The sequence below is a fragment of the Martes martes genome, assembly GCF_963455335.1.
Source record: "Martes martes genome assembly, chromosome: 15".
In the NCBI taxonomy this organism is placed as follows: domain Eukaryota; kingdom Metazoa; phylum Chordata; class Mammalia; order Carnivora; family Mustelidae; genus Martes; species Martes martes.
The window spans coordinates 40799192-40812942 of NC_137903.1; the positions used below are offsets into that span (position 1 = coordinate 40799192).

General features: G+C 37.5%; 1 protein-coding gene across 4 annotated transcripts in view; it reads right to left on the reverse strand.

Annotated features, from left to right (window-relative positions):
- Nucleotides 1-13751, reverse strand: part of RC3H1 (ring finger and CCCH-type domains 1) — a 75343-nt gene that overhangs the window by 23822 nt on the left and 37770 nt on the right. For all 4 annotated transcript variants that reach the window (XM_080824309.1, XM_080824310.1, XM_080824308.1 and 1 more), the window contains exons 3-7: nt 12849-12969; nt 11496-11735; nt 10898-11073; nt 6155-6355; nt 2169-2301 (exon numbers count right to left, since the gene is read on the reverse strand). In XM_080824309.1, the coding sequence (XP_080680435.1) occupies nt 2169-2301; nt 6155-6355; nt 10898-11073; nt 11496-11735; nt 12849-12969 (871 nt within the window). The remainder of the gene's footprint in view (nt 1-2168; nt 2302-6154; nt 6356-10897; nt 11074-11495; nt 11736-12848; nt 12970-13751) is intronic.

Sequence of the window (13751 nt, forward strand, 5' to 3'; positions counted from 1 at the left end):
AACATTAAATGCTGCTAACAGGTCAAACAAGTGAGAACCAAGAAGTGGTATCTGGAATTAACTTCATGGAAGTCACCTGTGACCTTGACAAAACAGTTTTCGTTGAACAAGAGATAAATGCCTAACTGCAGTGAGTTCAGAGCATGTTTTTTTTAAAAAAGGAGAAAAACAGTAGTAGGTGGGTGGCAAATATTGTCCAAGTGGGTTATGTTGACAAGAGTAATAGGATGTCTGTATGTTGACAGAAATACTCCAGTAGAGGAGACAACTTGATGATATAAGAAACAGAGGATACTGGAATGATATACTTGACAAGATGATATTAGGAACATGAGAAGGGGGAGAGGCCTTAGCGGAGAGGTACAGTTTATCCACTGTTTCACAAGGATAGCAGCCCATACCAGCACAGCTACAGACAAACAGGTTGGTGCTTGATGGGGTGGATGTGCTCTTTTGATTGCTCAGAAAGAGCAAAGCATAATAGTGAAAAAAGAAAAATGACTGGGTTCTAGGACTATATTCGACCTGGTCTGATTTAAGCAATTTTGAGAGTAATTTTTTTTTAAAAAGATTTGATTTGAGAAAGAGAGAGAGAGCAAGCACACAAGCAGGGGGAGTAGCAGAAAGAGAGGAAGAAGGCGGCTCTTCACTGAGCAGGGAGCCCGATGGGGACTCGATCCCAGGACCCTGAGATCATGATCTGAACTGAAGACAGACACTTAACTGACTGAGCCACCCAGGTATCCAAGTGACAGTAAATTTGATAAAGGTAGATTTAAAAAAGAAAAAAAAAAAGAAAAAAAAAGAGGGCTCTGAATGCCACTGTCAAGAGTTCCAAACCTTATTCAATAAGCAATGGGGTGTCACTGAAAGTTTATGAGCACAGAAATAAGATCAGAGATGTGATTTATTTTGCAGCAGTATGTGGACTGAACTAAAAACAGAATTAAGAATAGAGGAAAATGGAAGGCATCCAGTCTCAGGAAAAAGAATAAGGCCCTCACCAATGCAGTATTAACCGGCATGGGATAGAGGGATATTGTGAAAGAACAGACAGATCCTGTTGTCCCAAATGGTATGTAGAGCAAGTAAAAGGAAAAGATATGAGCTAAGACAAAAGACTTGGGTTTTAAGTGTAAATACCTCAGACAATGAGGTCATTTAACACAGAACACAGGAAGAAGAGCTGTATCAAGTGAAGAATCCGCTTTGAAGAACAGAAGAGACTATGAAGAATCTCGGAAAGCATTTGGGAAAGTCAATCTGGAGTGATGAAGAGGTAACGATGATAGAGATATTTGGGAGCCTATTTTCTCCAGAGAGTAACACCAGTGGTGGGAATGAATGATCATCATCAACAAAATGCAAAGGAAACAAAATTCCAAGAACACAACTGGCCTACTCCTTAGTGGGCAGGAGGGAAGAGTGGTCAAAATAAGACAGAAATAGCATTTAGAGAAGTCAGAAGGAAACTATGAGAGTAGAGAAAGATACAGTATCAAGAGAGTCCCTATATTGAGGGACTGGTCGACAACATTATCCAATACTAAAGAGAAATCGAGTAAGTTGAGGACTGAGAAGCCGTCTCTGGAATTTGAAACTGGGAAATTACTTGTGAAGGGCAGGAGCAGGAATAAAAAACACAAGGACAGCAGAACACAAGCTAAAATACCTTTAATGTGAAAAATGAAGGTTGGGTGATTTTCAGGTCAAGGGGAAGGAGCAAGAAAAGGGTTGACAAAGAAAAGATGCCAAGAGAGGACACTTGATGAATGAGAGACATCATCATCACAGAGAGGGCAAAAAAATGGGACCAAGAAAAAGGCAACTAAGGACACAGAATATAGAAAAAAACTAGTGAACTTGTGTTTTGTCAAAACAGATGAGAACAGTAAATACAGCACAATTCTGTGATGTGAGAAAGAGAAAACGAAGGATCCCAGAGTGAATCTACTTCCCTGGTGAAGTGAGCAAGTAAGTAAAAAGGTTTGAAGCAATGAAGATATAGATACAAGGTTGGGGCCAGAAACTTACACAGTGTGTAAAAGGTCTGGAAGAACTACTCTGGGAAATTCTCAGGGAATGTAACAAAAGATAATTAAAAGAATCACTGAGCAGCACTGAGGCACACATAGGACAGTCCATTAATTTCCCTTGGGTTAATTTACCTGGACTAGGGTCAATGTTTGCCAATAGCTCCAAATGGGGTCTTAGTCGGTTCAAATTTGCTGGATCTCCAGTTCGCTGGAGAGCAATTGTTAGTTCCTGAACACTTTGTGCAAAAGAGGCTGGGGTCTGCAACTTAAAAAAGATAAATATTAACTTTCCAAAAACCAGCTAATCCTTTTAAAGTAAAAACTATGTGTAATATTGCAATCATTTTTGCAACTTACTACATTTAATTTTATCCTCCCATACATTCCAGGCTTTGGCCAGACTGGATTACTGGTGCCTGAGCAAACCCTACACTCCCCTGCATTCACAGCCTGGCAGACTATAAACTCTCTTCCCTCTGATGGCACAATCCTCAAATGTGTCTGACCCTTTCTCAATTCCTCAATTTGGAAGTATACTCTTTCCATCTTTCGTTCTTAGGTGCTGTATTAGTTTGGCTCTTGGAGTGCTTCCAGAGAATTGAAATTTGGAGTCTAGAGAGAATGCTATACAATACCAAAAACAATGAAACTGAACTCAGTCAAACTGAGCTTGAGTTCAAGTTCTGTTCGAGACCAAAAATCACCACGCCGGACACAGCCCTTGCGGACTCACTCAGAAGTCCATCTGTGATACGGACTAAAAAATTTCCAAAGTACACTCCAACTCAAAAACAGTCTTACAATGGCTTGGGATTCTTGGAAGTTATCTGGCTGTGTATTTTCCTCAAGCTTTATTAATGACACACTTTCTTACATTAACTCCCCTGAGAGGCCCTATATATAGGACTTTGAATAGGGGGAAATTGATTAGGCTATAGTAACTTACTTGGAAACATTTAGCTCTCTCTGTGCCGTTTACTAACACAGATGAGACTTTTGCTCCCCTAAAAGGTCACTCTTTAGAAGGTAATTTTTTTTTAAAAGCATACATTTAAAAAACCATGAAAAATAACCATTCAAATGCTAACATGCCTTTATTCAATTTTTTCATCTTTGTATGCTTTTTACAAATTTATATTTTATAAACTTATAGTTTTGCCTACCATTAATATTTTAACAAAAGCATTTTTTAAAAAAAATATTTTATTTATTTGACAGACAGAGATCACAGGTAGGCAGAGAGGCAGGCAGAGAGAGAGGAAGGGAAGCAGGCTCCCTGCTGAGCAGAGACCCTGATGCGGGGACTCGATCCCAGGACCCTGGGATGGTGACTTGAGCCGAAGGCATAGGCACCCCAACAAAAGCATTTTTCTATTGCTAAGCACTTTTATTAGGAAATACTTCAAAGTGTCTAATAAAATGACAACACCCATGTATCCTTACTGACACTTAAGACAAATATTTCACTTTTTTTTTTTTTAAGAAACTGAATGTTATTTATCAGCTGAAGAGAGTATCTGTCTTGAAATAACTAATTTTAATGGCCATATAACCGTGTTCTGACCAGAAAGGTAACTTCTTTAACCATCTGCTTATTTTCTACTTTATAAATAATGTAGCAATTGACACTTTTGAACTCATAACCTTTTTCAAAGTTTGGACTATTTCCTTAAAATAGTTCCAGGAATTTAAAAAAAAAAAAAAAATAGTTCCAGGAATACTAAATTTGATCAAAGGACATGAATATTTTGAGTTTTTATTCACTGACAATTTGTTTCCCAAAAGATTTATAATGCATTTTACAAACAATAAGCAATGAATGTATGGCAATAAAGGTCTCTTTTGCTAATTTAATAGGCAATATTTGTAACGTCAGTTTTGTGTTTTTTAAGTTTTTATTTATTTATTTGACAGAGAGAGAGATCACAAGTAGGCAGAAAGGCAGGCAGAGAGAGAGAGGGGAGCAGCCTCCCCACTGAGCAGAGAGCACAATGCAGGGTTCAATCCCAGGACTCTGAGATCATGACCTGAGCTGAAGGCAGAGGCTTAACCCACTGAGTCACCCAGGTGCCCCTGTAATGTCAGTTTTAAACGTGTATTTAATTATTACCGGAACTGAATTCTACTCTATCAATTACATATGTTTCTTCTTTGTGAACTGATAATTCATGCTTATCCATTAATTTACTATGATTACTGATTTTCATTATCACTTTTAATAAATTCTCTGTAAGGGGACGCCTGGGTGGCTCAGTTGGTTAAGCTGCTGCCTTCGGCTCGGGTCGTGATCCCAGGGTCCTGGGATCGAGTCCCACATGGGGCTCCTTGCTCAGCGGGGAGCCTGCTTCTCTCGCTGCCTCTGCCTGCCTCTCTGCTTGCTTGTGTGTACTCTCTCTCTGACAAATAAATAAATAAAATCTTTAAAAAAAAAAAATTCTCTGTAAGGTCCAACACAGTAGCAATATGTGGAATAGCAATACAGTAGCAGCCACTAGCAATATGTGGCTATTTAAGTTAAAATTAATAAAATAAAATAAAAATGTAGCTCTTCAGTTGCACAGTCATGGGGGCTAAATAGCCATGGGTGGCTAGTGATCACATTAGACAGTGTTCGTTACCACAGGAAGTTATACCGCTCTAGATAATAAGATGCCACATACACTGTGAAGTCTGTTTATCAGTTTGTTGTAAGGTCTCTGGATAGTAAATTCAGACTATTGCTCATGATGTGAGGATACTATTACAGGATCAATTATATAGTCTAGTTCACACAAAAAGGTCAACCTCCTTGTAGAATCTTTTAAAACCCAGCCAAGTTTCTCTTCAGAGGTAGAAAGTTACTCTTTTAAGAGACCATTACTAAGGTTTCAGTACATTATAATCAGTCAGTTGCATAATTTTAGACCTAGGAGTTGCAGGTAAAGTTTGAGCAAAGATATCTAGAAAAGATTTATAGGACAAAAGAAGTAATATACATTATACTGAAAATTACATAACAAGCATAGAAAACACATTTCCCAATTGTCCTTTGACATCAATACACTATTCATTCAAATAATCCTATCTTGGGAATAACAAGAAGTGACAGAATAGTCTGGAAAGATCTGGTGGTTAAGAACATGGATTCTAGACCGGTATACCCAACTTCAAATCCAGCCCTGTCACTGATTACCTATGCCATCCTGGAGAAATGTACTTAATCTACCTCCCTGGGACAGCGCAGGGTTACTGAAAGGATTAAATGGGTTATTTAAAACGAGGTACCAGTGAACTCTCAGTAAGTGTTAAATAGTATTATATTTGATCTACCCTTACATCTTGATCTTATTTCTCTAAATTAAATGTGGGTAGACTCTAAAGTATAATCATCTCGCTGGTTTTAAGTACTTAAGGTAAAATAGTAAAAGTTAATGCTATTATAACATATATATATATTTACATGGTGCTTTAAGACTTTTTTTATACTTTATATATTTTATATATTTCATGTTGAATTACAACAAAAACAATTACGGGATTTACCCTAGTTTTAACAGAATTAAATACAGCACTTAGAGCCAGCAACAATGGAGCCTGATCATGTGTACTCTAGTGATCTTCTTATTGTAACAAAGAGATAAAGTAAAAATACGTTTACTGAAAATCTGATCAATCCTAGAATGACTGGTAACTTATGTGAAATTACTGTTGCTAAGAATCATAAGAAACCCTAATGTATACATTCTCCAGACAACTGAATGGCTGTTATAGGAGGACAATAAAGGCATTTAGAAGATGGGTTTAATTAACACAATGATGAAAACTCAGGGAACAAAACAAGAAGGGAGAGAGGCAACAGTAACAGAGATGGAAGACTCTCAAAAGAATACTAGAGTGTGCGGCATGATCTATTATAACACTAGTCAAATCTTATATGAATGATGTCATTATACACTAATTATATAAACAAAGTGGTATTACTATGTGACTAGCTATAATACTCAGCTACAGATAAGTAATCTGTAAGAGCATGACATACAGTATTCACTTTAACATACATTCAATAAATACATTATTAAATCATGAATTACCAAAACTCCAATATTAGTCCAAGAAGTAAGGAACAAAAAAGGGTCTACCTTGTCAATAATTGACTGCATATGAGACTTGTGAGACTGGTCTCCATAAAGTAAAGAGGACCATTGGTCTGGTGCAATTCGTAAGCCTGCTTCCATAGCAATTTGCACTATCTGGGAGTCATGTTCTCGCCGCAGAGCTTCATAGGTTCTAAATTCTTCCTTTAGCTGCATCAAAGAAGAGTCTTCATCACGCTTGGTGACCTAGTAAGACACAGAACAATCTCATGAGTCACGTAAGAAAGAAAATGAGTTTATACTTTATAAGAGCACATATAGAGAACAGGTCATTTTTAATATAACAAATTTCTTTTTTTTAAGCTTTTATTTATTTGTCGGAGAGAGAGAGAGCACAGGCAGGCAGAGTGGCAGGCAGAGGCAGAGGGAGAAGCAGGCTCCCCGCTGAGCAAGGAGCCCAATGGTGGGACTCTATCCCAGGACCCTGGGATCATGACCTGAGCCGAAGGCAGCCACTGAACTGACTAAGCCACCAGGCGTCCCTATAACAAATTTCTTTTAACAAGATTAAAATGGGACACACTGTTTTGCCTGTAAAACACTTCCCCCTTTAAAGACATCAAAATCTTGCAAACAGGTCTTATGGAAAGAATGAATATGTGCTAGAGCAAAATCCCTAGACTGGATAGACTTTAACACATATAGAGATGTGCAAATACGCATTTTTGAAAAGAAGAAAAATACTCGAGGCACCTGTCTGGCTCAGCCAGTATAGCATGTGACTCTTGGTCTCAAGGCATGAATTCAAGCCCCACATTGGATATGGAGTCTATTTCTTTTTATATACATACATAGGTATGTGTATACATACACACACACACACACACACACACACACACAGAGCAAGGACTTTAAAAGAGGGAAAATATGCAATTATTCTGAAAAAGACAATAACAACAACAATGTATGTTTCCTCTTCATAACTGTGGATTATCGAACTTGGGCTTGCCTGGCATTGAGCTGGCTGACAACCTAACTGAAAGAGTGTCATTCAGATGCTGGTATGATTCTAAAGACAATTAATCTGTACTTAGCTTAATTTTCCACAGAGTTTTGCAGGCTCGGCCACTATCAGAAAGTGTAAAACAATAATAATGATAATATCTTTTAATAATTAAAATGATTAACCCTTATTGAGCCCTTAGTATGCTCTAGTGAGTGTGTTAACTTATTAACTATCATATATTTTTTTAAAGATTTTATTTATTTATTTGACAGACAGAGATTATAAGTAGGCAGAGGCAGGGAGAGAGGGAGGGAGGAAGGGAAGCAGACTCCCTGCCGAGCAGAGAGCCCGATGTGGGCCTCGATCCCAGGACCCTGGGATCATGACCTGAGCTGAAGGCAGAGGCTTTAACCCACTGAGCCACCCAGGCGCCTTTAACTATCATATTGATATATTAACTCATTTAATTCTCTAAACTTGTTGAGGTAGGTACTATTGTTATTTTTGCTATAGAAAGAAATCAAAGTTGAATAATATTTTTTAAAAGATTTAATTTATGTGAGATAGAGTAAGAGAGCGTGCATATGAGAGAGAGTGAGAGAGAGAGAGAGAGAGAGAAAGCACATGACGGGGGGGGGGGGGGTGGGCAGAGGGAGAAGGAGAGGGAGAAAAAAGGCTCTCCACTGAGCAGGGAGCCCGACGCAGGGATCAATCCCAGAACCCCAGGATCACGATTTGAGCCAACTCAAATTAACCAACTGAGCCACCCAGGAACCCCCAAAGCAAAATAATTAATTCTACTCCAGGATCACCTGTATCCTAACATATTTCAGAATATATTTTTACCTTGTTAACCTTTTATTCCCAGAAGGACTCAAATTCCTCTAGCAGAAAATTCCCATTTTTTTTTCTTCCACCAAAGAAAACTACAGCAAGACTTCTAGGTCATCCTGATTATATTTTTAAATGTACTCCATTCTTATTACAAGAAGGCCTAACTTAAATTTTGTTAGGCAAATCCATAAAAGACCAAATAGGGGCGCCTGGGTGGCTCAGTGGGTTAAAGCCTCTGCCTTTGGCTCGGGTCATGATCTCAGGGTCCTGGGATCGAGCCCCACGTCCGGCTCTCTGCTCAGCAGGGAGACTGCTTCCCTTCCTCTCTCTCTCTGCCTGCCTCTCTGCCTACTTGTGATCTCTGTCAAATAAATAAAATCTTAAAAAAAAAAAAAACCAAATAGATAAAAAAAAAATCAAGAACTAGAGTCACAAAAACAAAATATATTTTGCCACTATTTAAAGGCAAGTCAAAAGACCAAATGCATATGTGGATATATAAAAACATCCTCTCAATACAGGCTAAACCTTATTAAAATGTAGAATGTCTTCTATATAATATACTAGGGTTCCCTGGCCTTGGTTCTCAAAACTGTCTTTTAACTAAAAACAATCAAAGATTTCTAAGAGATGCATGTCTATAGTAAGTCCTGGAACTATACTGTATTAAGGAAGACCAGAATTATCCCTGCCTGAAAAGGTTTTTCTTTAAAGATTTTATTTATTTATTTATTATGACCTGAGCCAAAGGTAGATGCTTAAGGACTGAGCCACCAGGCACTCCTGAAAAGGTAAACGGAAATAAAAGAGATGCTAAAAGGATGCAATTAGAACACAGCTATATGGACACACACAGCTACAAGGAAGAACGGAAGATGTGAGCTCCATCAATGTGAGTTCCACAAATTAAATTAAATAGGTACTGGTAGATACTTAACAGAAACTCTGCCATAGTGAATAAAATTTAGGGTATGGACCTACTGCGATGAGAGAAGATAAGTCTTCTCATGATGGAGACTGTGGCACGTATTACCAGCAAGGGAAGAAAGCAGGTAGACAATGAAATAAAGGGAAAGAATCACGACCCAAATGAAAAATAATTGATTTTTATAAATTTCCAATCTCTTTTCAATTACTATTAATGCTCTTAATTAGGATTGAGAGGTTCACTGTGGGTGTTCTGGGGCTTTTGGACCCCTTATTATTCTTCACAGGGGAAGGATGGATTTCCTTTTCTTTCCTTTTCTTTTATAAGCTTGCAATATTGTGTCTGTGTTGTTATTACAGAACAAAGAACTTTGGAAGCAGACAGACATTCTGAAGTGTACTGCACATAACACTGTACAATCATGTTATTATAATCATTACAACCAATATGAGTTATTTGGGGACAATGTGAACTAGTTGGGAGTTATTTTAGCTAATAGTCCCAGAGGCACCTATGGCCAAGAACAGGGTTGGGTACAGACCTGGAGTGCACACATCATTTTCAGTATATATATAATCTGACTCTAGAAAGAAAAACAATGTGGGCATTTAGTCAGAGCTTTAAAAATTTTTTTAAATTAAACTGGCATGCTTTCCAGGTGCCTAGTTAAATGTCTGCCTTCAGCTCATGTCATGATCCCAGGGTCTTGAGATGGTGCTCTAGGTGGGGCTCTCTGCTCAGGGGGGAGCCTGCTTCTCCCTCTCTCTCTCTGCCTGCCACTCCTTCTGCTTGTGCTCTCTTTCTGTGTCAAATAAATAAATAAAATCTTAGAAAATACATAAATAATTTTATTATTTATAAATGTTTTATTAATTTATAAAACATTTATAATATATATTATTTATATATTTATAATAGAACATATAACATTATTTCTATCATTACAATTATGTAATTCATAAAAAATTATATATTATAAATGTATAAATAATAAATATAAAAACTATTTTATGTTTGTATATAAAATATAGTGTTTATAAAAATAAATGTTTTCCTGTTGATTTTGTAAACCATGCTTTCTCAGGAAATGAGAAAATAAACTACAGTAGACTGTAGGATTTTTTAGTTTGAGTGTCAGATGAAGGGACATGGTGACCCAGGAAAGGATATCCTTACAGTCTGAATGAATTAAAAATTTTTTAGTGGCTTGCCTCTCTGGTCCATGAAGTACTAGTTATGTGTGGGACAGAAGCAAGAAGCCTTCACATTAAGAAGTCAGGAAAACAGGATGAATGATAAATGCTACACAGGGAGCACTTATGTCTAAAGCAGTGCTGATTCAATTTGGGATACAAAAGGGTATGTCCGGCCCTACTATATATACTGAAAATGAAATGACAAATGGAACTCCGGTACTGTACATGTGGAATTACAGCAGGAGCAAAGAGCAAAATGAAACTTCTTGCTTCAATTACTCTCTTTTCAGACCAATTCTGCATATAGCCTTGGTGGAACAATGACACACAGCTTATTAGCCTCTTCAAATATAAAAATCTATAAACCTTGGTTTGATCCATATCTGGATCAAATTGTTGTTGTTCAATATCTAATATACAAAATTTAATAAGATTTAACTTTAATAGGACACCATCTACATTCCTTTTATTTATTTATTTATTTATTTATTTATTTACATTCTTCAAAACAAAAAATCTTGAAATTTTCTTAGGGGCAACTTTATTAAACTCAAAAGTTTTACTACTAGGGCACCTGGGTGGCTCAGTGGGGTAAGCCTCTGCCTTCAGTTCAGGTCATGATCTCAGGGTCCTGGGATCGAGCCCTGCATCAGGCTCTGCTCAGCAGGGAGCCTGCTTCCCTTCCTCTGTCTCTCTCTGCCTGTCTCTCTGCCTACTTGTGATCTCTGTCAAATAAATAAAATATAAAAAAGGAAGTTTTACTACTTAAGTTTGGGAAAAAGATAATGTTTCCTTTTAAGCTGAAATATAACCTAAGTTCATACCTTGAAGCAGGAAGCTCTATAAAGGAGCTGGACAACATGCCCAATGCTAGTTTTAGAGGCCTGAGGAAACCGCGGCTCCAACCTTTGCACCACAAAGAGAACCAAGACTTTCCTTGACAGAGCAGAACCATCTTCCAAGGCCAGGAGAACCAGCTTTAGAGCTTCCTCCTGCATTGCTAGGGAAAGTTAGGCAAAACCAAAATTTATCATGTATAAAGATAAGATAAATTTATTAATTATAAGGGCAATATTTAACAATTTCTGCAGGTACCACATGGTATAACACAACACTGTAATACACAGTCACAGTTACACTTTCTAACCATTTTGGGGCAATTTTATATTACACTCTGCATATTTTATTTAAGAAAGCAGATAAAAAAAATTTCTATCAAATTGAAAACTTTTGACACTGAGAAATGTTTTACATGCTCTAAAATACTGACATGGAATTACCCAAGCCATGACTGTCAAGTGGAATATTTCTTGGTAATAACAGAATATTAGAAAAACTAGCCTTTGTATATCACACTTACAGTTCTTAACACCATACTTTTAGAATTATTAGTAGAGTAAATATCAAACTTTAATCACATACCTGGTCCAAGGAACTGGCAGCCCCTAGCCCTGACTGCTGCCCAAAGATTAGAGGAGAGTTGCTGAGGATTCTGGTGCTGAAGAATGAGCTCTGTAACTGTTCGTTCACCTAAAGATCGAGCTGCTCTCATAGCACGAATCCTGCCTTCTTCTTCCACTAGTTGGCAGTGGACCAGAGTCACCAGCTTCCTCTGCATTGGGCGACTCAGAACACTCTGAGTAGTGCTATTCAGACCCACTCCTTTAAAGAGAGTAAAAAGTTATTTCTAGGTTTACAATGCAATTTTAGATTCCAGAAAAACTTCCTCTGATGGGCTAACTGACTTATGCATACATGAATAGTTCCCAGTTCTACTGTAATGTTTAAAATAAATAATAGATAAAATTACATAAAGCCTAGTTTGCATTTTAAAAGTATACAAAAGCTATTATCTCATGTAAATATAACACTCATTACAACATTAAATATATCATTATTCATCATAACCACGGAGGGAAAAGGGGAAAAGGCCAGATATTAAGACTCAAATCTTGAGGTCATAACAGTTCTGGCATTTTACTTCATAATGGTTAATTTTACCTTCCTAATGAAATAACAAGCCATAACGGCAAGGCAGTAAGAGCAACTTCCAGTTTTATTTCATTCCCTATGGCACACCATATAAAACTGAATAGAATGCAGACAATCCAGAGTTGTCAAATGATGGAGAGCTCTTCTGAAACCACATTCACTTATATTTGCAACTCATTCAAATGTTTCCAACATCACATAAACTTTGAAGTCACCTATTTAATGTGGTTTGTAATGATATTATTTAGTGTTTGTGGGTTTGATTTACAATAAATAAGTAAATTTCATTAGCATTCACTTACAGCCCGCAATTTTTTTTAAAGATTTATTTATGGGGAGTCTGGGTGGCTCAGTCAGTTAAGCATCTGCCTTCAGTTCAGGTCATGATCCCAAGGTAATGGGATCCAGCCCTGTGTTGGGCTTCTTGCCCATTGGGGAGCCGGCTTCTCCCTCTCCTCTCCGCTTGTACTCTCTCCTGCTATTTCTGTCACTCTCTCTCAAATAAATAAAATCTTTAAAATACATAAATAAACAAACAAGTAAAATAAAAGATTTATTTTAGAGAGGAGAGGGAGGGACAGAGGGAGAGAGAAACTCAAGAAAACTCTGAGCTGAGCACAGAGTCTGGCATGGGGCTCAATCGCATGACCCTGAGATCATGACCTGAGATGAAACCGAGAGGCAGACAGACAGACTGTGCCCTCCAGGCACCCCTACAATTTTTATGATAATAAAAACATCTTTAATGAACATGTTTAGCATGGATAGCTGCATCCGATTTACCTCTAGCACTGCTGAGTGGTTTCAGGTACAATGCTAATTCTTCTACACATTTCTTGGCTTCCTCATAATGCTTTGTATCTTCAACCCCACTACACAAAGTAATGGGTTGCTGCTCAGGGACCTTCAGGTCAGAAGAAATGGTCTGTATGAGTACTCATTGCTTTACTGAGTATATTTTATGCACTGCTACTCTGTGGTAACATCAAAGCGCCTACTAAATTTATTGAATTCTTCCAAAGGCCTTTTCTATACTAATACGCAAAATTTAATGCACTGTTTTGGTTTTGTAATAGCTTTACTCAAATATAATTTGTACACCATATAAGCCACCCATTTAAGATATACAATTCAATGGTTTTTAGTATATTCTTAACTATGCAACCATAACCATAATCTTAGAACATTTTCATCATCCCTCCAAAGAAGGGCATATTCTTTTGTCTCCCCTCTCATATTTCCTCCCAACTCCCCACCAACCTTAGGAAAACAATGATCTATTTTCTGTCTCTATGGAGTTGCCTACTTTGGACATTTCACATTAATAGAAATCAAAGAACCATATATAATAACTTCCAAAGTGGCTACACTCTTTTATTCTCACCAGCAATCAATGAGTTCTGCTGCTGCACAGCCTCACCAGCACTTGGTACTGTGTTTTGGATTTTAGCTATTCTAATTGGTATGTAGCATAATCTTGTTGTCTTAATTTGCAATTCCTTAATGACAAATATGCGTGGGTTTACTTCTGGGCTCTGCTCTATTCCACTGAACTAAATGTATGTCTTTATACCAGTATCACACTGTCTTGATCACTGTAGCTTTGCAGTTTCAAAATCTGGAGTCTGATTCCTCCAACTTTGTCCTTTTTCAAGATTGTTTTAACTATTTTTGGTCCCTTCTGAT